Source organism: Elaeis guineensis, chromosome 10 (assembly GCF_000442705.2).
Source record: "Elaeis guineensis isolate ETL-2024a chromosome 10, EG11, whole genome shotgun sequence".
Classification (NCBI taxonomy): Eukaryota; Viridiplantae; Streptophyta; class Magnoliopsida; order Arecales; family Arecaceae; genus Elaeis; species Elaeis guineensis.
The window spans coordinates 39,355,805-39,381,537 of record NC_026002.2 but is presented as its reverse complement, the minus strand read 5'-3'; the positions used below and the strand labels follow the sequence as shown (position 1 = coordinate 39,381,537).

Genomic DNA, 25,733 nt, shown 5'->3' with positions numbered 1-25,733 from the left:
TGCAACACATGGGATTATAATTTAGTAAAAATATATTACTCATGCAATGTAAATTAGGCATGATTTTTTCTATCCCATTACCCAAAAAGTATACAGTTGCATGGGGCTATAACCTAGTAAGAATATATTGCTCATGCAATGTAAATTAGGCGTGACTTTTTCTATCCCGTTACCCAAAAAGTACACTTCCCCATCGCTCACTTTCTCAGCAATTTCAAAATAGATCTTGCTACTATCAACAAAATACTCGAAAGCCATACTTGCTCCAAATTTCTTGATTGTTCGAGTGCCTCGAATATAAAGGCCTTTATTTTTTATTTTGAGATGTTTATACTATAAAGAAATGAAATATCAATCAAATACTTTTTAATTCTTATTTGGTCATCACATCCCATGCAACACAGGTTATAATCTAGTAAAAATATATTACTCATGCAATGGAAATTAGGCATGATTTTTTCTATCCCATTACCCAAAAAGTATACAGTTGCATGGGGTTATAACCTAGTAAGAATATATTGCTCATGCAATGTAAATTAGGCATGACTTTTTCTATCCCATTACCCAAAAAGTATACTTCACCATCCCTCACTTTCTCAGCAATTTCAAAATACATCTTGCTACTATCAACAAAATACTAGAAAGCCATACTTGCTCCACTTCACACTTCAAGCCTCATCATGCCCACCAATCCTACAGCCACGTAGAATAATGAGCTGATGAAGATGCAGAAGCACATGGTTTGTGACATCCTATGAAAATAGATGAGCAAATCCATAGTAGAGGATAGCAGAGATCCCTTGGGGCAACGCTCAGTTACTTCTCATTCACGCGGCGAAGCTCATGAAGGTGGAATCATGTACCAACAGGTATAGAGAACCTTGCACAATTACAACTAGGAAAATGAACTGAACTGGCATGCTCTCACAAAATACTTCAATCGAGCCAATAATTAAATGACAAATAATCAGTAAACACCCACTGCACAAGTTATTCCCCTCAAAGTCAAACAAATCGACTACTTCACCCTTGAAGTTCTTGGTAATTCCAAAATGCTGTCTCATTTGAAAACAAGGGCCATGGAGCCAATTTGAAGCCAGAGGACAAGCTATTTTTCCCAATTATATCTAGATCCCACACAATCATAAAGTCCACAGCCTGGACAGGTAATATATAAAAAACTTTGATTACAGAAGTAGAAATCTGTTAAACTCCTAGCACCTAAAACAGAGATTCCTTTCTGCAGTGTTAAATAGCATCAACACCATTACAGATCAGGAACCCAGTATCCTTTGACAATTTGGCTCCTCATTTGTAGAAATCAAAATCAGTGTCTGGTTTCTTTACATTGGCCCGATAGCCTTTCTCAAAGTCCTTGGGAAGAATCACATATCGATTCTTGCGAACAGCATGCATACCTGCCTCCTGGCAGATGGCAGCAATCTGCAAAACCACTCACAAAAGATTGTCACTTTGGTCCAGCTGCGCATATAGAACAGTTCTAGTTATAAATGATGCAATAAAACAACGATACTCAAAACCAAAGGTTCAAGATAAGTTCCTATGGTCAAACTGCACTATGTCAGAAAAGCTTTTGCAGATGGAACATGAGGAATGAGTGCATCAGTTATTTGGGCAGCCATGGTCATAAACTTGAGAGATGTTGGTATAAGTTAGATTAGCATTATCACACATCTGCTTGAAAAGATGAGGCAAGTGACACATCCCACTTGAAGACCCAGAAGACGACTAAAATAGCAGTTTAAGACCAGACAAATGAACCACAGAGACCAAAGGAAGAATGATTTTTTTTAAAAGCCACATTGGCTGAAACAGATGGTGATTTTTTTAAGTGGAAATGTGTTCCACATGATGGCCAACAGTTGAACAAAGCCGGTGGTTTGGGAGGTTACAAACATATGACTACAAAAAGTGTGAATAGAAGAATATGCTAAGCTAAGCTCATGCACAGCATGTGCATTTGTTGAGAAGGGGCAAATGCTTAGCAGCTGAGCGCCGAGTGGGAATTACATCAAACCATAATTTCATGATTCCTACTATAAGCACATCATGACTCGTGAGTACCTCCTAGAGACCAACTGGAGAAACGGAATTAATGTCCAACTAAATGGATAACCGCAACCAGGTAATAAGCAATGAATGCCCTAACCGCTCCCCCTGGACCCTGAATGAAACACTACAAGTGACAAACGACTCAAGATCTGTTATCTAGTGTACAGAAAAGTGCTAGAAATGATTATGAAAGTCAAGTGCATTATGCTAAAAGGGCAAGAACACAAATGACTAGGAAGGAAATGCTAGCAAGGAAGCTTCATAACCATTGCCATAAGTAAGGTTTTGAATTTCGGCCGAAACAAAGCCAAAACAAACTTGCAGTTTCAGGTCCCAAAATTGAGCAATTTCAATATCATTTTGCCTGTTTCATCATATTTGAAACTAGCCACAGATGGTTTGTAGAGATTCATATTTGATCTTTAGTATTTGGCATTACTTCTTTAGTTCACCAATAACATAGGCTACGTAATGTTAATTTTTCATAATTTTCCTTTCTTTACTTGAGTAAAAATATGCAATATATGGTAAACATAATCCTTGATACGTCAAGGCCTCTGAAAAGATGATGTAAACAACTAAACAAAACATCATTCTTCATAGCAATTGCATCTTTTAAATCTAAAATTATTATCAATGTCTACAACTACATTATTTAATTAAAAAGTCACTTAACGATAAAAATTTGTGAATTTTACTAAAAGACAATGAAAAAATTGAATGGGCACTAAAAAGTTTCAGAATTGCCAAATGTAATGAAACTTCAAACAATTGTATTTCGAATAAATAATATTCATACACCACATGGAATACCAATATACTTCATAAGTTTTACTCATATGCAATAGCACTTCAGCCTAAAATTGTTGAAACAACATAGATAAAGAAAATATGTATCACAAAATACTCTAAAATGTTGTGCAATAAGTTGTCTTGATTTTCTTTATTTTTCTTTGATTTTGTTCAGATATCCTGAATTTTTCTTTTTTTTATAACCAAAACTCAACTTGGAGAGAAACTGCCAAATCTAAAACTCCACAAGCCTGGCAGAAACTAAAATCAAGTTTTCGTATATTGATAATAAGGGCTAAAAGTTATGCCCCATTGCCATGTCTAAAAACATATCAGTTATTTGGCCACACAGCTCATATGGTTGAAGTAAAGCCTAACAATTGCATCATTGAGACTATTAGACAATCATGAGTTCTCAATTGAAAAGTGATTGATCTCAGCTTCCTCTGAATTATGAAATTTAACACAAAGGAGGAAAAACTAAGAGTATGAAAAACAAATGGAAAAGAATTCCACAGATAAATGTATGAAGAAATGTAAAGCAACTAACCTCCGCAGCACTAATTTTATCCGGTCGAGAAACATAGTCTTCCAAGTCAACCTCATCACTGAGATTCATTTTAGCAGTGCAGACCTGAACAAAGATGAATCACAAAGCACAAGATGCATTTGATCAGGGAAAAAATAGTGTAGAAAAAAATAGCAGAGAACAATATCGTTATGTCTACTTAACTATTGGTATAACATTAGCAAAACCATGTAAAATATAATAAATGTAGTAATACATAGTGAATTTTTTTCACATGAGAAGTCATCTTCTCAAGTTTGTCGCATTCTACAATCTATTAATTTGCCAGTGCTTTTTGCAAATAAATTTTCTAATATCTTTTATTTTTTTGGTAAGATCTAATGTTTTTTATTGAACTACATTTTTAAGCAATAGTTGCTTGCTTGAGAAACAGGTGCAGAAAATGGTGCACAAAAATGAATAGTCGCATAAAATAACAATTGTAGCACTTAGGTCTCTGTGTGTGTGTGTGTGTGTGTGTGTGTGTGTGTGTGTGTGACCAGCATGCGCATGCTTGGAGGAAAAGGGAGGTAAATTCCACCCAAGACTTCACTAAATGAAAATAAGGTACAAGTTGAGCCTTGAAAATAAAGGTGCAAGAAACTAGGAGCTACTTGGAAGGTTCACCATGAAATGTAAAAAATCCCAGTTTCTCTAGCAAGATCATCAATGATAGGTAACATAACTTATAGCACGTCTTAATTTTATGAGCCAAGGACTACCCACAACGTGAAAAAATCATCATATATCTATGACATACAAGCGCACGTAGTTAAAGTGCATGTGCTTATGCACATGGAACTAACACCTAGTAGGAAAAAAAATAATTTTATAAATTCAAAATGTTGTGATAAATTTAGTTTATTAGATTCAAATATTTGGGTTGTAGTTTCAGATCAAGACATTCAAATATCAAAATCTAGGTCATAATTGAAACACAGGTCAATACAAATTCAATCCAAATAACCCTAGACTGGCTTGGATCATTTTTTGAGTAAATTTTAGTTTGGATGGATCCTATACTTGCAGCCTTCACGGGATGGCAATATTTTCTGGAAACAGAATTTTATTTTATAAGAAAGGATATTACTTTTGGGACTATAATACAATAAGAGTGTTTTGAAAGAAAAATTATAATTTTTATAGGACATTTTTGGAAGAGGGATATTTTAAGAAGATGAATGAGAAGATGACAAAAACGAATCAATGAGTGAATAAATAAAGTTTGTAAAACAAAAGGGTTTTCAATTTTTCTTTTCTCAAATAAAACTAATCTTTCTTCCTGGAGTCCACTCCAAAACCTTCTCTTATCTCAGAGCACATGTATAATTTAATGAAATGTGATCTCGATTGTCAGAGTTTGAAGTCTACTGTTTTCATACTTAGATACTGTAGTCAATTCTTCTCTTTAAAAAACTCTAATCCTAGCCCCTTCGCTTGCTTTGCCAAAATTTTCGTTCCTGTATCTTTCTTTTGGCATGCTAAAAGTGTCATGAAAGTTATAATACATCCTCCAGCAAAAAAAAAAATAGTGTCACACATCGATATATATAGCATGTCATAAAACTATATAATATCTACAGTTGCTAGTTAGGATATTGTGTACATTTACAAAGGAATGCAAGAACTTATATTCAACTCTGTTGTAAAACTGAACTCAAAGAATAAATAAACCAAATTTGAAGAATAAATAAATTACACATGCAACAAGCATTAAACTTTAGCATGTTAACTGTTAAGATATCTGTATGTATGAAAAAAAGGAAAAATGTGCAAGGAGAAACATTTTGTTGAGTCAATCTAATAATTTTGATAGGGCTTCACCCAACTCTTTTCCTCAAAAAAACATTTTGTTGTGTCAAATAAGGTCAGTCATAGTTGTGTAAGCTTGGACAACTGTTAGAAACAACGGTTATTAATTTGAGCTTGTAATTAAACCAACTGATAACAAGTCCCCTGTGCAACTTATGATGAGTTTGATTATAACACCAAATGATATATAAGTTTTATTTGGATCTTATGCTTTGTGGAAGCTAAATGCATGGAGATTATAAGATCTCGTGAATCATTAACATATATTCCCCAAAGGAAAAAAGGACTTGGGAATCTCATCATCTTTGGCTGCATAACCAAATAGTGGACTCCTATAAGGACTCCAATAATGAGCTAAGATCTTTATCTGTCGAAGAAAGATTACTATAAGAAGAATGGCTTGAGTTAATTAGAAGGAATGGCCGTGAATTTTACCCAGTAATAGAATCTAAAATATTGCGTGAGACTTAGAACCTGCTTGTTATAGCATGAGTCCTGGTTGGATATAATTAGAAGAAATCCCATCAGTTGATAAGGGGTGATAAACTTAAAAACATCAAAAAAATATTTAAAAAATACTTCAATAATATATTTTAATTCTTATAAGGATATTTTAAAAGGGGTATTTTGAGAATAGCAAAGTTCTCACATGGAACATTGGGACACTTCTAGATTTTTTAAGATAAAAGTTTAAAAAAGCCAAAATATTCAAATAATCAATGCCCTTCCATATCATGAAAGGTGTGACTTATAAAGCTAAGTATGAACTGTTATCCATATTCCATGTTCTATTGTCACAACTGAAGAACCTAGATCCTTTATTTCCAATACATGTGCTGTTTGTCATATTGAACCAGTGAAATTTAACATCAACCGAGCTTAGAATACAGAAATTTTGAAATGATCACCTTTTGCAAAACTTACTTGAAATACTAGCCTCTTTTGCCGTCTGTCAGGCAAAGGAAATTCAATTTTCCGATCAAGTCTACCTGGGCGCAAAAGAGCAGGATCTAAGGTGTCAGCTCGATTAGTTGCCATTATAACCTTTACGTTCACTGTTTGATCGAACCCATCCATCTGCAAACCATTCATGACAAATACCTTGCATCATTAAGGCATGAAAATGAAAATAGATATGATGTAGGCAAGCAAGTTCATACATGTTGGTGATAACCGTGCAAGTTGTCAATACAAAAATGTTAAATAAAGGTTTTCCATCTTAACCATGATATGGCTTCAAAGGGAGCAATCCAAAAGACTAAGCACATCTCAAACTACACTTGCTGCCTAAGTTCCTTGGTCGATCCATACTTCCCACACTGAGACAGCAACTAGAGGGTCATTGGAGCCACAAAAGATACAAAGATGGTGCATAAAACAATACAAGAGTTTATATATATATATATACACATATACATATACATATACATATGCATATACATATATATATATACACACATATATACATATATATATTGATCTGATAATCATCTATGATCTGTCCAAAACAGACTAATTTGAATCGGGTGGTCCCAGAAACAAAGATCACATTAGAAACAAGAACAGCAGGCAGCAGACAGAAAACCTAAATGATGGAGTTTTTCATATATTTGACTTAAATAGCATGGCAGCTTAGTTGAACCTGTTAGAGTTCTCTTTAATTTCTGTCACTTTATTACTCTTTTGAACAAGTGGAAAGGAATTAATTCATTAAAAAGAGAAAGGAAGGACAATTTTTTTAGCAAACAGTCCTTCGATGTCTTTATTCTACCTAGTTCTACCTGATTCAGGAGTTCCATGAGGATACGTTGCACTTCCCTGTCAGCTCCAGTTTGAGCATCAAAACGTGCAGTAGCAATAGCATCAACCTCATCAATAAATATGATTGCAGGGGCATTCTCTTTAGCAAGTCGAAAAACATCCCGAACCATCCGTGGACCCTGAATGCAATAAAAAAGGTGTATGATCATGGAGGTCTAACAGAGGAATACAAGAATAGCAATGACGAGACATCCAATCAAATTTATACTCTTTTACATGAAGTTGAGGATGATCAAAATATTCTTATGAAAAACTAAGCACATCTAAAAAGCAAAGGTGGTAGAAAATGCTACTGCATGTACCCTTAAAACTTTGTCCTTGTAAGGTACAGACCCAAAAAATGGCTACCCTTATCATTGAAAGGAAAAAATGGGAAAATTAAGCATCAAGTCCCAATTTCTATGTGAATGAACATTTCATAGAAAAGGAAACCATGTAGTGCATTCAAATCTCTTAAAAAAATTGTACCTCACCCAAATACTTCTGAACAAATTCTGACCCAACAACTCTAATAAAAGCAGCAGTTGTATGATTAGCAACAGCCTTGGCAAGCATGGTTTTACCAGTACCAGGAGGGCCATAGAGAAGCACTCCTCTTGGAGGATCTATACCAATTTGTTTGTATAACTCGTGATGTGTCAGAGGTAACTCGACAGCTTCACGAATTTCCTGCTTCTGAATATCACAACCCCCAATATCCTGAGAAGACAAAAGAAAGTATAAGACAGAAAATCATAACAGTTTTTACGCTTAACCTGAAACTGCCAACTGATATCAAAAGAATAAAGTATGCCAATGTTTAAAAAAATACCAAATAAATTAAAAGATGGTTAATAGATTACTGACTGAAGTGGAAAAGTACATTTTCATTTTCTATATTTGGAACTTGCCAGAAAAAATCATCAATAGATTTTTCATGTCTTTAGTTGAAGTGATATAAGAAAAGAGTAAAAGAGAGGGAAGTAAAAAATGTATAACAATTTCCACCATGTCAAGTTGGTAGCACCATAGAGTGACAGCAAAAGAACAGGGAACAAAATGTAGAAGACAACAAAATGAAAAGTGAAGAGAGAATAATATCTCCCCCAGCTCAAGTCACGTGGTTCTGAGAGCTCCATCATTAAGTGATAATAAAGGAGTCCTAGGAGAGCAGGGAAGCATGGAAACATGTGCCTGATTCAATTGTTTTCATCAGTCATGATCTGCTTTCCATAATATTCCTAAAGTTTCCCCACCTTCCATCTTAGCAGCCGTTTGCAAGATGGCCAATAACTCACCATGTAAAAACCTTGGACTCAGCATCAATTTGCATATAACATTAATGGCAAACCATTTAGCCTTAACACTTTGACATGGTTAACTAATAGTAGAAGTGAGCTCAGTTTATTTTTTTACGGTAAATCACCTCCAAAAGAGCAAAATTTTACATCTTCATCATTCCAATCATAGGGGCAGGGTTTCTACAAGAATCAGAAGTTCTATTTAAGTTTCCATGGGATCTGTTCTTAGAGAATGTTCAAAGCCTTCACGCATCACCCACACTAATTTGTAAGAACCATCAGCATCCAAGTGTTTCATTCAGGAAGCAAGGAGAAAAATGATCTGAGTACAAATTGGGAAAAAAAAAATCTGCATTAATAGTAGTGTTCTCTGGAACATTGAAACGGGTCATGAAAGTGATATTTTATTATTGGTTTTGATAAAACTGCTTCTCTAGAAATATTACTCCTACAGACTTGGCAATGACATCTTAGTTTGGCCTCTGGTTTTCCCCTTCAAAAACAATAGGATTTGACATTGAAAAATTTGACGTACATCATTGGAACTGGCATGCATTGATTCAAGGACAAATGCCAACATGGCTATTATTAGCTGGATATGCAATACTTTCCGCCCAAATCTTAAGCCTAATCATCTCTAAAATCTGAAATTTTAACCATCTAACAAACACTAGGATCTTTAAGGATTTGTCATCCAAAATGACTTCATTGGACATATCTGTGACTGTTATCAAGGAAGTTATGGAAGAAGTACAGAATGGTCATTAAACAGACAAAAGTGATAATGTTGAACTTAAAAATAGAGTATATTTTCCAATCACTTTAGTCTTTACCAACAGTTCTCTAAATGTGTGTGACACTAAATCCATCAATGCTCTGCAATCATTTTAACTTCATAACAATACTTTAGAATCCAACAAACCCATCCCAACAATAATTGACCATTTGATATCCATAAAAAAAAATATCTTAGATTTAGATTCAACTATCTGACAATTACAAGTAACATCATATGTCACTTTTAAAATGACACAAATTCTATTTACTTATAACATTTAGTGCAGAGTCATAATCTACTGGATCAATGTGAATTGAAAAACCACATGTATCTTCATCAATCTTGCATAATATCATCTATAGCAACCAAAAAGGTTGACACTTAATTTATCTAAGTTTTAGTTTTCAAATCTATTAGAAGATCAAATTTGCAGCCACAAGTGACAAATATCAGATGGCAGCACGAAGAATCACATGTTGAGACATCTTGTCCTAGCGAAAAGTAGAAATGTGACGACATAGGAAGTTTTCTTCTCCAATATCTCCCCTATCCTTTGTGAAGGAAAAATGTTACAGCCTAACAAGAGGTAAAGGACATAAATCCAAAAATCCAGGATAATCAAAATAATGAATTACATGTCTTTCTATCAAACTTTCAAATGGAAAACAGATTTAGTCATAACTACCATAAACTATGCATCTTCTCAGTATCTATCATGTAAATTTTAGCTATATCCAACAATATATCCGGAATCCCTAGATTCAAGAAAGGAATAATTCAAAAAGATACACCTTTCTTTCCTGCAAACCCTAACTTCAACTCCAAGGAAACCCAAATCTGAATTAAAAATATTCAAATGAAGTAATACATTACTGAAGCTGCAAAATTTCCAAACCTTACCTTTCCTGCATGCATCAATGAACGAGTTTAACTTATGTTTAAAATCCCAAATCCACCCCAAAATTCCATGTTAACTAATCGAGCACACGAAAAAAAAATCCAAGAAAAAATGGTGAACATTCTTGAATCCCTGAATCCATCTTCAAAAAAAAAAAAGGTTCAACAACCTAGATGCATAAGTAAAGAAATCAAAAGCTTCCAGAGTTCTAAATCCTATCTTACAGCCGCAATAATCCACCAAAGCTAACCAACTTTCGTGACAAGACCCGATCCCTAGTTTTTATCTCGAATTTCAAAACCCTCGATGAGATCTTCTCGAACCCTAATCAACAAGCACAGAGATGTATGCACAAGGATCGAAACTTTCGATTAAAGAATCTAGGGTTTCTGCAACTCACGTTGTAGGTGACGTCAGGCTTCTCGGATTGGCTGAGAAGGGAGATGCTAGAGTCGGCCTCGGGCGGGAGCACGTCAACGAGGGCGTTGGAGTGGCGGTGGAGGGCGACGGAGGCAGAGGGCTTGAGAAGCTCGCGGTTGATGGTGCTCAAGATTCGAACATAGTAGTTGGATCCGGTGGTGGAGCCGACGATGCCGTTGTTCTGATCGACCATCTCCATGAACTGGCCAATTACGAGGGGGACGGACTGGATCCGCTTGACCTCCTCCTGGGCGCGGAGGAGCTCGCGCTTAAGATTCTTCTGCTCGTCCTTGACGTACTCCTCCTGGATGTCGACGAACTCGATTTGGCGCTGGAGAGACTTGAGGCGGCCGTACAGGTCCTCCTCCTCGTCGACGGAGTTGGAGACATCGGGGCTCAGAGCCGGGAAGCTCGGTGGCGGGCCAGACGGCCGAAGGGAGGCGTTGGTGTCCACGACCATGGCGGAGGCCGCCATTTCAGAGAGATGATTCTAGTCCTGTAAGAGAAGAAAGGGAGAAAGGGGGGCGAGAGAGAGAGAGAGGAAGGCCGTGGAGGAAACAAAGCCAGTTTATGTAAACGCTGTAAAGGCGGTGAAGGAAAATATCAGGAAGTCCTTGGGTGCACCGTGCACCTTAATTGTATGCAGGTATCTAGGTTACAGGTTTCATGTGAAGTCTGCAGATAAGTTGCAGACACGAAAAAGAATGGTTGAATGACTTGAGATTTTTTTTTTTAATATTATTTTTTTAATATTTATTTTCCAATCTATTTTTTTTTAACTTATTTTCTAAAATACAATAATTTGGATGAGGTGGTAGCAACATGGCGAAATCGCATATTGAACATACGATTTCAAATGACATTGATAAAATATTTAAAATTTAAATTTAATTTAAAATTTAAAATTAAAATTCTATGTTCAATATGCGATTTCAATTTTTCAAATAAAATCGTATTTTCAAGATGCGATTTTATTCTTTTTTTTTTTTTCGTTGGCACTCTTTTTTTTTTATTTTCATACCGAACAACCGATGGCATGGGTGGAGGCTTCATCGAAAGTGGGGTGGGAGGGGAGGGAGGCCGCTGGTCGGCTGAGGCAGTGATCGAGAGGTGGGGGTGATGGGGTGCGGTGCCCAAGGAGAGGGGCATGGGGTGCGGGCACAGCGGCTGTGGGAGGGCGGAGGGAGTTATGGGAGGGGGGCTTTTGTGTTCTCACGAACGACCGCTGGGGCCCGAGGGGGAGGGGAGGGGGATGGTGGTTGTGCGGAGCCGGAGGTGGATGGCAAGTGCGGTGCAGACTAGGCGGGTGCGGTGTGGGACGGTCGCAGCAGTGGTGCGAATGGTGTGGAGGACAGCGAGGGGGCGGGACGGTCTCGGCAGCGGTGCAGACGGCGGAAGCGCAGGGTCGCGAGTGGTGCACCAGAGGGGGGTGGGTGTAGGTCAACCGCCGGCAGAAGAAGGTCGGTCAGAGGGGCTGGGAGGAAGAAAAGAGAGAAATGAGAAAAAAAATAAATAATAATTTTATTATTATTATTTTATGAATAATAAAATATTTAATCAAATTATTATTAGTTGATTAATAATAAATTATTATTATTATTTGATTAATAATATTATTTTAATTTTTTATTATTATTTTATGAATAATAAAATATTATTATTTGATTAATAATAATTATTATTTGATTAATAATGTTATTTTAAAATATATTTATCACTAAAAATAATAATATATTTTAAAATATTAATAATAAATTTTTTTTTCCTCCTTCGTTTCTCTTTTTCCTTCCTCCCACCCCCTACCCACCGATTTTCCTCTACCGGCGGTCGACTCGCACCCACCTCGCTCCAACGCACCACCCACAGCCCCACCACGTGCCGTCCTCTGCGCTGTCCGTCATGAGCCCCACATCCATTCCATCCCACTATCGTGGCCATCTGCGTCCGTTCCGCCCCTCTGTCGCAACCATCCGCACCGCACCTACCACAGCCCCATCCCCCCGCCGTCCGCACCGCACTCATCATCTGCCTCCGACTCCGCGCAACCACCACCCCACCTCCCCTCCCCTTGGACCCTGGTGGCCATTCGCGCGAATACAGAAGCCCCACTGCAACCCCCTCCGCTCTCCCCCGACCGCTACGCCCGCACCCCACACCTCCCCTCCCCTCGGGCGCCGCACCCTACCGCCCCCGCCGCCCGATCACTGCCCCAGCCGACCGGTGGCCCTCCGTTCCCTCCCTCTCTGGTCTCGATGAAGCCCTCACCCATGGATCCGATTGTCCAGTACGGAAATGAAAAAAAAAAAGAGTGCTAATGCAAAAAAAAAAAAAGAAGAATGAAACTATATCTTGAAGATGCGATTTTATCTGAAAAATTGAAACTGCATGTTGAATATGCAGTTTTAATTTTAAATTTTAAATTAAATATAAATTTTAAATATTTTATTCATGTCATTTGAAACTGTATGTTCAATATGAGTTTCGCCAAGCAGCTGCACCTCATCCAAACCACCGTATTTTGAAAAATAAGTTGGAAAGAAGAGTAAATTAGAAAATAAATATTAAAAAAATAATATAAAAAAAAAAATCCGAATGACTTGTAATGGCCCTGGCCCCTGACAGGAAATTCACTTACAAACAGGTCCCTAAGTTCAATATTCCTATAAGACTGCAAAGCAGTAGCAGGATCTACTAAATAAGTTGAAGGAAAATCTTCTATAAGACCATTTGCGGAACTTCAATTATGTAAAGATACCTAGACTATGGATTGTACCAAGACAGCATTGATTTGTTGGATATATTAAAAAAAAATATTATTTGCAGATTTTTAAGTGAACCTTGTATTTTGGATAGGCCTATAGCGACAAACCGTGTCATGCCAAATTGTGGAAACAATTCAAAACTAAAATTGGTATTAAAAATAATTGTTTGTATGATTCCACTTCATGTCTGTTATCAATGATTCAACGGTGATAGATCTTTCATTACAAAAAGTTTGGAAATAATTAGCGTGATCCCACATCCTTTGGGCATATTGGAGATTTATCTTACATTCATGGTTTTGCCATTATATTTCATGGTGCTCATTCATTTAAATTTTCTTGCTCTTTTCAAAAAAAATATATATATCTATTGAAACAATTGGACTTGCTTCCCCCGATTCACGTTTGGTTTTCCGACTATATATCGGCAACTGGTGATGGATAACCAAGATCGGATCACCAAAGAAATTTCGATTCGACTACAGTGTTTACAAGGCTCATCATCTGACATAATATCAGCTTCATGAGATATGATCGATTGTCAATCGGCAACCCGACTAATATACAATGGCTCTTAACTATCTTCCAGATAGCGACTTATCTCAACGATCCAATCGACTGTGTGACCGACGTACAATCGGCACACTCGAGAACCGACATACAGTCGATATACCAAGATCATCGATGCATAGTCGGCATATCAAAAACCATCAACACAGAAGGCGCGTAGCGGCAACATACCACGATTATTAGTGGGCATTAACTATCCATCCCACGATCACATAGTGTCAGAATAAATGGAATCCCATGTGCCTAACCGTTACAGACGGTTACCAACATTTTATATATAAAAGGGAGGTAAAAGAACAACGATGATAGAACACTTCTAGGCTACATTCTGCTATTCTAAATTATCTGTGGTTTGACTACTCTCCACTGACTAAAGCATTGAAGGATCTCCACTAGATACAACTCCAGCCAGTGGACTTGTTTTGTAGGTAGCTCATACCGACGAAAGGCGCAACAGGAGATTGACCTCAACAGATTGGCGTGCTATGTAGGGATGAGAGATTCCAATCACGATGGCGAAAATCAAAGTCCAAAACAACTCCATCGGCTCCGTCAGGCAATCTTTCCATCGGAAAGGTCTCCCACCTCTACCTCCCATGGCAGAGCCTAGTCTTTGGCATCTGGTCATTACGACGGACACCCAATAACTCGCTACACTAGTGTAGCAAGTAAAAATCTTGATGGAGACAATCCACAGCCTCCAGCAGCAACAAATACAACAGCAGCAGCAGCAACTGGTGGCGGAGTAGGCACCACATACTATGCCATTCAGACACAGTCATCGTTCCCCTCACGATCTCCTTCTTCATCCTCGGAATGATGACCAGTTCGACATTCCCACCGTGGAGCCACCACCATCCCGACAGTCTTACCGTGCCGACCACCACCAGCAATGGTCTCCTTCTCTCCACCACAGTATTAAGAAGGGGAAGAGACCGCGTGCACCATCGACTTCTTCATCTTCCAGTTCTTCAGGGGATTCCATCCCTGTATTCTCTCAGCAACGGTGATTCGATGACTATGAACGTAAGTTTAAGGATCTCAAATGCCAACTCACCCAGCTCCGGATGGATGGCCGAAGGTCATCCAATGACTTCGCCATCCACACCATTCCACCCTTCTCCCGACGCATCTTGAATAAGCCGATCCCGACTCGATTTAAGATACCGCAAATAGAGCCCTATGACAGCTCCACCAATCCAGTGGATCACCTGGAGAGCTACAAGGCTCTCATGATGATCCAAAAAGTGACCGACACCCTCCTATGTCTCAGGTTCTCGACCATCATTCAGAAAGCTGCTCGAGCCTGATACTTTGGGCTCGGGAAGCATCCACTCCTTCGAGCAGCTGGAGCAATCATTCCTGGCACATTTCAACACTAGCAGGAAGATGCCACGGACGTCTGACAGTCTTTTTTGTCTTAAATAGCAAGAAGGAGAGAAACTCAGAGACTTTATGGTGCGATTCAACGTGGCCACATTTGAGGTTCAGAACCTCAATGAAGACATGACTATCTCAGCCATGAAGAGGGGACTCAAGAGCTCTAGGTTCTCCTAGTCGCTCAATAAAATACTTTTTCGAACCTATCTTGAACTTCTGGAGTGTGCATACAAGTACATGTGTGCGGAGGAAAGTGCTTCTAACCGGTATGAATCAGAAAAGAAAGGTAAAAAAAAAGCAAAAGAATGGAGCTTCGACTGAATCTAGTTGGCCACCAACCAACAAGAGAGCTTCTCCTCGCCGATAAAGTCCAAAACCAAACTACAGTTATAGGTATGACTCCTATACTCCTCTCTCTGCTCGTCATGCACAGATCTTGATGGAGATATAGAGAGAGGATTACCTTCGACATCTCCTGTCAATAAAAATATCTTCAAAGAATCGCAATAAGAAGAAGTACTGTCAATTTCATCATGACCATGATCACGATATCGAACAGTGTATTCAACTGAAGGATGAGATAGAAGATCTCATTCGATGGGGCTACCTCGAAAAGTTTTGACACGATCGTCCGACTCAACCTCCTACTGACCAACAAACTCACCCCAACCTGAAGAGATAAACAACAATCAATCAACGGTGGGAGTCATCAACATGATTTCAAGGCGACTGAGAGACTGAAGGGCAATTTTTGAAGAAGTATCGTCTAAGAAGTAATGACTTGATGATAATGTAATTTTTTTTTCAAATGATGATATTCGAGGAATACAAACTCCTCGTGATGATGCTGTCATCATTTTGATGATGATAGTAAATTATGATGTAAAATTTTTTTTTGTAGATAATAAAAGCTTCATAGACACGTTATTCTACTCAGCTTTCTCACAAATGCGACTACTGACTAACCGACTCAGAAGAGTCTCTACGTCTTTAGTCGGTTTCATTGGAGTTGCAGTCAATGTGAAAGAAAAAATTACTCTCCCTCTGACCACAGAAACTGAACCACGATAAAGCGCCATCCTCTTAACATTCATAATTGTTCAAGTTCCTTTGACTTATAAGGCCATACTCGGATAATTGAAACTCAATACGTTGAGAGCGATGGATCAACTTACATCTACTTGTCCGATTCTCAATAAGAAGTGGAGTCAGAGAAATACACGGAGATCAACAACTAGTCTGATGCTGTTTCATGATTTCTACTAAAGGCAACAAGCCTAAAGACTCTCTATCAGTTGATAAATTAGACCAAAGGGATAGTGAAGAAAGGGGCGAACCAACTGAATAGTTGGTTTTGATTCTATTGAAAGAAGACAAACCTATAAAGACTATCCAAATTAAATCGCAACTTTCTGATCCGAAGCGAAAGCAACTGATAGACTTACTGAGAGCAAATACCGATGTTTTTGCTTGGTCAACGACCGACATACCTGAAATTTTTTTGAAAGTAATAACTTATCCGTTAAATATTGACCCAAAAGTTAAACAGGTGAGAAAGAAGAAAAGATCCTTTGCCCCTGAGAGGCAGAAGATCATTGAAGAAGAAGTCGATAAGCTCCTTACAGCCAGCTTCATCGGAAAGGCCAACTACCTGGATTGGCTCGCTAATATCGTAATGGTGAGAAAAGCCAATAAAAAATAATAAATCTGCATCGACTATACCAATCTGAATAAAGTGTGTCCGAAGGATAACTTTTTTTTGTCAAAAATTGATCAACTAGTCGATGCAACATCGAGGTATTGACTCTTGAGTTTTATGGATGCCTTTGTGGGCTATAATTAAATTTGGATGGTGTCCGAAGATGAGGAGCATACAGCCTTTACAACCGATAAGGGCATCTACTGCTATAAAGTGATGCCGTTTGGCTTGAAGAATGCTAGAGCAACTCACCAACCGTCGGTCAACAAAGTGTTCAAGTCATAAATTAGATAGAATATAAAAGTCTACATCAATGACATGCTGATGAAAAGCATCAAGATTCGTGACCATGTTCAGGATTTAAAAGAAGCTTTCGACATGTTTCGACGATATCAGATGAAGCTAAATCTGACTAAGTGTGCATTTGGCATAACGGTCAGAAAGTTTCTCAGTTTTCTCATATCGCAATGAGGAATCGAGGCTAACCCAGAGAAATAAAGGCGATACTTAACATGAAGCATTCTAACTCCAAGAAAGAGGTACAGTAACTGAATGGAAGGATTGTCGCACTTAGCAGATTCATCTCAAAGTCAGTCGAAAGATGTTTATCTTTCTTCAAAACTTTGCGACAAACAAGTGACTTTTCATAGTTAGACAAGTGCCAATAGGCCTTCGAAGATCTGAAAAAATACTTGATGTCTCCCCCACTACTTACAAAACTGAAGAAGGGAGAGATGTTGTATCTCTACTTGACTACATCATCAGAAGCAGTCAGTTCGATTCTCATCCAGAAAGATAAAAATTGAATCCAATGACCTATCTACTATACCAACAAAGTGCTCTACAATGCTGAGACTAGATACTCGAAGGTGAAGAAGATGATCTATGCTCTTATCATATTGACTCAATGCCTTCGAACATACTTTTAGGCACATTCAGTGGTCGTCCTGACTGACCAACCTTTGAAAGTGATTCTACATCGACCAGATACTTTCGATCGGATAACAAAGTGGACAATCAAACTTAATGAATTCAACATACAGTATCATCCACGACCATCGATGAAGACTCAAGTCCTAGTCGACTTCATCACCGAGTGTACTGTACTCGATGACAGATTCGATGATAAATCTGATGACAAATCGGAACAAATTTAAAGCTCAAAGGTCGAACCAGAATCGATTTGGGTGTTACATATTGATGGAGTATTCAACGCTTAAGAAAGTGAAGTCGGCCTTATTCTCACCAACTCCGAAGGGATAGTAACTGAATATGCCCTTCGATTTAACTTCAAAGCATCCAATAATCAAGTCAAATATGAAGTCTTGCTAACCGACTTGAAAATTGCTAAGGAGCTTGGAATAGACAACCTGAAGGTTTTTACCAACTCACAACTGATTACTGGATAAGTCAAAGACAAATTTGAAGCCCGAGATCTGACTATGATGATGTACTTTCAGAAGGTGAAAGATCTCATTCAAATCTTCAAATATTTTAAGATCTCTCACATTACGAAAATTGAGAATGCGTGGACCAATGAACTTTCTCGACTAGCAATAATTTCTTTCAATCTACTCCATTGAATATTGTTGCTCCTAGATTGATTTTGATGATTACAAAATAGTTTGAAGGGATACAAATATTTTTTATTTTGAAAAAGTCCTTATGCTCTACAGGGGCAAAATCGTAATTTCATCAAAACTCTGATTTGATAGTATCATCTTGTAGAGCAAATGATTTGTGATCTATTGGTGAAGATTTCATTATTTTTGGACTTATATTTTTGAAGTTATGAAGGTTTGAAGTGCATGAGTCGACTCATGAGTCGACTCATGGCACAATGAGCTGATTGGCACGCAAAAATCCTGTTGGCACGCGACCTTTTTTGGCTTGGCACGGCTTGTGAGTCGACTCATGAGTCGACCCACAAGGCATGAGTCGACTCATGAGTCGACCTCTGTTAGTGTGGGCCAAAATTTCCAGAAACTTGTTTTTCTGGATGTTGCATCAGAGGTCGACTCATGAGTCGACCCCTGAAGCATGGGTCGACTCATGAGTCGACCCCTGCGATGGGATTTGCCTGTAACGGCTAGTTTTTGGCCAGATTTAGTTGCTTTTAATGCTCACCTTTTGTGCTCTAACGGCTCTTTTTCTGCCTAGTTTGTTTTCCTTTGTTTCTTAAGGCTATAAAAGGTTTCAAAAGGTGGAAAACAAAAAGGAGAGACATCAAATATCCAAGAGGCATTCAAGAGATTTGAAAAGACAAAAGAAAGAGCATTCAAGAGGGCATTCAAGTGCATTCAAGAGAGGGTTTCTCAAGCCAACTTCTCAATCTCATTCAAGAGCTCATTTAAAGCCTTCAAGAAGCCTTCAATCAAAGCTCACCAACTCCTCAAGCTTTTATTCCTTTTCTCATCCATTTTGAGGAAATCAAAGAAGGGCTTCTTCTTTTGAGTAAAGCGTATTTATTGTTATTCTCGCTCATTTAAGAGCTATTCTTGTACTTATTTATGCTCTAAACTGATTTTATCTTGTGAGTAATTATTTTATTTTGGAGGGTTTCCAAAACAAGGGAAGGTTGATCCGAACCTAAAATCGGAGTGTATTGGGTCGGCTTGTACCCGGAAAATAAGTGAACTAGCTTGAGATAGCTAGTGTCGGAGGTTCCGACGTTTGTATTCGGGTTGAATACAAAGTATAGTGGATTGGATTCCCAAGTAGGAGCTTGGGGAGTGGATGTAGGTGCAAGGTTGGCACCGAACCACTATAAATCCTTGTGTTTGTGGCATGCTTTATTGTTTCTCTTTAATTCTCCATTATATCCTTGCATTCTTGCTTTAAGCAATTAATCTCAAACTAAAGTCTCTCTCCTCATTCATCAAGCTTTTGATATATATTTTTCATAAGTAATTAGTTAAGCTTAAATTTTTTAAAACCCAATTCACCCCCCCTCTTGGGTTGCATAGCTGGGCAACAAGTGGTATCAGAGCCCGGTGCTCTAGCCCTTCTTTGATCTAACAATCAAAGAGCCAAAGATCTATGGCAACCCACGTCGGCACTTCTCTAGCCGAGGGGCAATCCACCAACCGACCTCCACTTTTCAATTGGTCTAATTACACCTATTGGAAAGCTCGGATGAAGATATTCATACAAGCACTAGACTATGATATGTGGAGTATCATAGTGAACGGTCCTCACACACCCACCAAGATTATAGATGGTGAGGAGTCAACCAAACCCGAAAGAGAATGGGATGAGGTTGATAAGAAATTGGCACAATTAAATGCTAAAGCTATGAATGTTCTTTATTGTGCACTTGATGCAAATGAATTTAATCGATTTCTACTGTGCATCTGCTAAAGAAATATGGGATAGGTTAGAAGTAACCCATGAGGGAACAAATCAAGTAAAAGAGTCCAAAATAAACATGCTTGTACATAAATATGAGCTATTTAAAATGGAGCATGATGAGTCCATAACTGCTATGTTTACTCGTTTTACTGATATAATTAATGGTTTGAAGAGTCTTGGCAAATCTTATACTAACAGTGAGCTTGTAAGAAAAATTCTCAGGTCATTGCCAAGAACTTGGGAAGCCAAGGTGACTGCCATCCAAGAAGCAAAGGACTTGAACACTCTACCTCTAGAAGAGCTTCTTGGATCCTTGATGACTCATGAGCTTAGCATGAAGCAACATCAAGAGATGAAGTCAAAAAGAAAAGAACCATTGCCCTCAAATCCACAGCTTCTCCTGATGAAGAAATTGACGACACAGAAGATGAAGAACAGGATGAAGAGATGGCACTCATCACCCGGAGATTCAAGAAGTTCCTAAGAAAAAGGAAGCAGGGGATGAGAAAGAGACCTTTCACAAAAGGGGAACAAAGCAAAGAGAAAGAAAAAGATCAACCCCTTATATGCTATGAGTGCAAAAAGCCGGGGCATTTCAAATCCGAATGTCCACAACTGAAGAAAGGTCCCAAAAAGTTTAAGAAGAAGGCAATGATGGCCACATGGAGTGCGAGCGATGACTCAAGCTCCGATGAGGAGACTTCAACAGAACAAGCCAACCTGTCCTTATGGCACATGAAAATGAGGTAATTTCTGAAATCCCTAGTGAATTCACTTTTGAAGAATTGCATGAAGCCTTCAATGATTTAATTGATGAATTGAAGAAACTAGGAATGAAAAACAAAGAACTGAAATTGAAAAATCAATCCTTAGTAAAACAAGCTGAAAACCTTTCAATTGAAAAATCCACTTTGCTTCAAGAGAACCAAAGCCTAAAGAATGATATTAACAAGCTGAAACCTATAGTAGATAAGTTCACCTTAAGTTCAAACAAACTAAATATGATTCTTAAAAATCAAAAGGCCGTATATGATAAGGCTGGACTTGGTTATAACCCCTTAAAGAAACAAAAATTTCTGAAAAATATTTATGTAAACTATTCAAGTAACAAGTCTACCAATATTACTTGTTTTAAATGTGGTAGAACAGGACATAAATCTTACACTTGTGCAAACACAACTATAAAGAAAATATGGGTTCCAAAAGGAACCATTTTGACTAACCAAAAAGGACCCAAGAAAGCTTGGGTACCTAAAACAAAAACTTGACATTTGTTTGCAGGTGTGTCTAGCATCCCATGGAGAAAACAGGAAATGGTATCTGGACAGTGGATGCTCGAGACACATGACTGGTGATGAATCACAATTCATCACGCTTGATGCTAAGGATGGAGGGATGGTACCTTTGGAGATAATGGCAAAGGAAAGATCATCGGGATAGGTAACATTGGTATCACTCCCTCCAAATATATTGAAAATTTTTGTTAGTTAAAGGTTTAAAGCATAACTTACTTAGCATTAGTCAATTTTGTGATAAAGGTATAAAGTTATTTTTGAATCATCTGTTTGTATTGTGACTAGTCCTATTAATGATGGCATCAAATTTATAGGTCATAGACATGGCAATGTTTATATGGTAGATCTAAATGATTTAGCCAAATTAGACATGCAATGCCTAGTATCCTTAAATGCTAAAATTAATGAGACTAGTTGGCTTTGGCATCGTAGACTTGCTCACATTAGCATGCATTCTCTTTCAAAATTAATTAAGAAAGAATTAGTTCATGGCTTGCCTAAACTGAATTTTGAAAAAGATAGAATTTGTGATGCATGTCAACTAGGTAAGCAAACTAGAGTTTCATTTAAATCCAAAAATATTGTTTCAACTTCTAGACCTTTAGAGCTTTTGCATATGGACTTATTTGGACCAACTAGAACCACTAGTCTAGGAGGAAAACGATATGGTTTTGTAATTATAGATGATTACTCTCGTTTTACTTGGTTTTCTTTTTGGCACACAAAGATGAAACTTTTCATATTTTCACTAAATTTCATCGAAAAGTCACTAATGAAAAAGGATTTTCAATTCAAAATATTAGAAGTGATCATGGAACTGAATTTGAAAATCAAGACTTTGAAAAATTTTGTGATAAAATGGAATTGGCCATAACTTCTCTGCTCCTAGAACACCCCAACAAAATGGGGTAGTTGAAAGGAAAAACAAAACCTTAGAAGAAATGGCCCGTACCATGCTTTGTGAAAGCAACCTTCCAAGATATTTTTGGGCGGAAGCTATTAACACAGCATGTTACATTCTAAATCGTGCTTTAATTAGACAATTTTTTAAGAAAACCCCCTATGAACTTTGGAAAGGAAGAAAACCAAATATTGCATATTTTCATTTTTTGGTTGCCGATGTTTTGTATTAAATAATGGTAAGGAAAGACTTGGTAAATTTGATGCAAAATCAGATGAAGCAATCTTTCTGGGTTACTCCTCCACTAGTAAACTTTTAGAGTTTTTAATAAAAGAACCCTAATAGTTGAGGAGTCCATTCATGTTGTCTTTGATGAATCTAACGATCTTCCTTCGAGGAAGAATGAGGGTGTTGATGATGCAGATCCATTAATAGAAGGTATGAAGGAGATCACTCTGAAAGATTCAGCTACTCCAGAGGACAAGGGACAAGAAGACAAACAAGATGAGAGAGGTGAAGAAATTCAAGAACAACCTCAAGGTACAGATGACCTACCCAAGGAATGGAGGTATGTTCACAACCACCCTAAGAAATTAATTATTGGTGATCCTATGCATGGGGTAAAAACTCGTTCTTCACTAAGAGAAGTGTTTAATCATTGTGCTTTTGTATCTCATCTTGAACCAAAAACCATTGAAAAGCTGAAAAAGATCATAATTGGATTAATGCAATGCAAGAGGAACTTAATCAATTTGAAAGAAATAATGTTTGGACTTTGGTTTCAAGACCTAAAAACTGTTCAATAATTGGCACAAAATGGGTCTTTAGAAACAAATTAGATGAGCATGGCAATGTAATTAGAAATAAAGCAAGATTGGTTGCTAAAGGATATAATCAAGAAGAAGGAATTGATTTTGATGAAACCTTTGCACCTGTTGCTAGATTAGAAGCTATTAGACTTCTACTTGCATATGCTTGCTTTATGAAATTCAAATTATTTCAAATGGATGTTAAAAGTGCATTTTTAAATGGATTTATTGCTGAAGAAGTTTATGTAGAACAACCCCCTGGATTTGAAAATCATGCTTTTTCTAATCATGTTTTTAAATTAAATAAAGCTTTATATGGATTAAAACAAGCACCTAGAGCATGGTATGATAGACTAAGCAAATTTTTACTAAATAATGGTTTTTCAAGAGGTAATGTAGATACAACCCTCTTTATCAAAAGAAATCAAAATGATATGTTAGTTATACAAATTTATGTTGATGATATAATTTTTGGGTCTACTAATGAATCTCTTTGTCAAGACTTTGCTAAGCTTATGCAGGGGGAGTTCGAGATGAGCATGATGGGAGAACTCACCTTCTTCCTCGGACTCCAAATCAAACAATCAAAAGAGGGAATCTCCATCGCCCAAAGCAAGTACACCAAGGAACTACTCAAAAGATTTGGAATGGAGAACTCCAAACCCATTGGCACACCAATGAGTCCCTCATGTAAGCTTGACAAGGATGATGAAGGTAAATGTGTAGACTTAAAATATTATAGAGGCATGATTGGATCATTATTGTATCTAACTGCAAGTAGGCCTGATATCATGTTTAGTGTTTGTTTATGTGCTAGATATCAATCTAATCCTAAAGAATCTCATTTGAATGCTGTTAAAAGAATCCTTAGATACTTAAATGGTACTCAAACTTTAGGGTTATGGTACTCTAAGGACTCACAAATTGATCTATTAGGATATTCTGATGCTGACTTTGCTGGATGTAAATTAGATAGAAAAAGCACAAGTGGAACTTGTCAATTTCTTGGAGTTAACCTAATCTCATGGTTTAGCAAGAAACAAAATTCGGTAGCACTGTCTACGGCTGAGGCCGAATACATTGCAGCCGGAAGTTGTTGTGCTCAAATCTTGTGGATTAAGCAACAACTCGAAGACTTTGGAATTAAACTTAATGAAACACCAATAAGATGTGACAACACAAGTGCCATAAATCTATCTAAAAATCCTATTCAACACTCAAGATCCAAACATATTGAAATAAGACATCACTTCATAAGAGAACATGTTCAAAACAAAAATATAATTCTTGAATATGTTTGCACCGAAAATCAATTAGCTGATATCTTTACAAAGGCCCTTAGTGAGGATAGATTCTGTGAAATTAGGAGAAATCTAGGAATTCTTGATCCATTTGCCTGAATTAATTTTTCAATTTCCAATGATTTATTGTCAAAATTTCTTAGAGCTTAATTTCCAACACCTTTCTTGGTCCCAAAAGCTTGAGTTTTTCATTGTAAAAACTTATCTTAGAGCTAAACTCCTTCTCCCCAAATTTCAAATTTTTTTGGAATTTATCCACATTTTTCCTGATTTTCTGAACTTCATGAGTCGACCCCCATGAGTCGACTCAATGGCAAACTTGTAAATCCCACCAACTTCCAAACGGGCTTAAGGTTTTTATATAAGGATTGCTGTTCGTGAGCCGACCCACACGGTCGTCTTCTTCCTTCCAAAACCCATCCTCCCCACTTCCATTAGCTCCCATTCCAAGACCCAAGCTTGTGGAACTTCTCCTGCCTTCTCTCCACTGCAAATCGCCTCTTGGGGAAAGGTCTTTTTGTGACTTACTCCCTTGTTCATCACGGTTGGAGCGTGCCCTAGCACTCCACCGTCCCTCTCAAATCCACCCATTTTCTCCACCATAATTCCATTTCACTCTCTTGTGATCCTTCCTCCACTCTTTCACTTGCTCCTCAAGTCTCCTCGCCTGCTATTGAAGAGATTATGGCTCCAAAGATGAAGCTTCCCCAAAGGAGAAAGTCTGTCCGAGAACTTGAAGAAAATGTCAGAAAGAAAAGGCAAGCGGCACAGTCCTCCACTGCTCCCACTCCAACTTCAGTTCAAGTTCCTTCTCATTCCTCTCAAAGCCCCAGTAAGAACCCTCTTTCAGATAGAAAAGTAGAAACCGGGAAAAACATAGACTTCCGGTTCTTTGAAAATGAGGGATTTTCTTTTGCAACCAAGATCAAAAATCAAGGATGGAGTTTTTACTGTACCCTTAAAGAAGTTACCTATGTTGACCTAGTTAGGGAGTTTTATCAGAATCTAATTTATGGAAATGGGTCAGTAACTTCAACTGTAAAAGGGATTGATATTTGTCTGAATCCTGTTATCTTGGGGGAGATTTTACATTTGCCTAGTGAAGGTTATGCATATATGGAACTCCCTGTGAAAGAAGAAGGTGTTAGTGTTATTCTTGGGGGTGCCTACCAAGGGAATCTGAATAAACTGGAAGCAAAGATATTACCTATAGAGATGAGAGT

At 37.7% G+C, this 25,733-nt stretch overlaps 1 protein-coding gene across 1 annotated transcript; it reads right to left on the bottom strand.

Moving 5' to 3' along the window:
- Positions 1–929: 929 nt before the first annotated feature.
- LOC105052320 (26S proteasome regulatory subunit 6B homolog) lies at positions 930–11,011 on the bottom strand. Its single transcript, XM_010933092.4, has 6 exons — positions 10,423–11,011; positions 7,535–7,765; positions 7,027–7,185; positions 6,170–6,322; positions 3,416–3,499; positions 930–1,443 (listed from the first exon to the last, which is right to left on the bottom strand). Exons 1-6 carry the CDS (start codon positions 10,915–10,917, stop codon positions 1,309–1,311), a joined length of 1,257 nt encoding a protein of 418 aa, XP_010931394.1. The 5' UTR covers positions 10,918–11,011; the 3' UTR covers positions 930–1,308.
- Between the last annotated feature and the right edge of the window lie 14,722 nt (positions 11,012–25,733).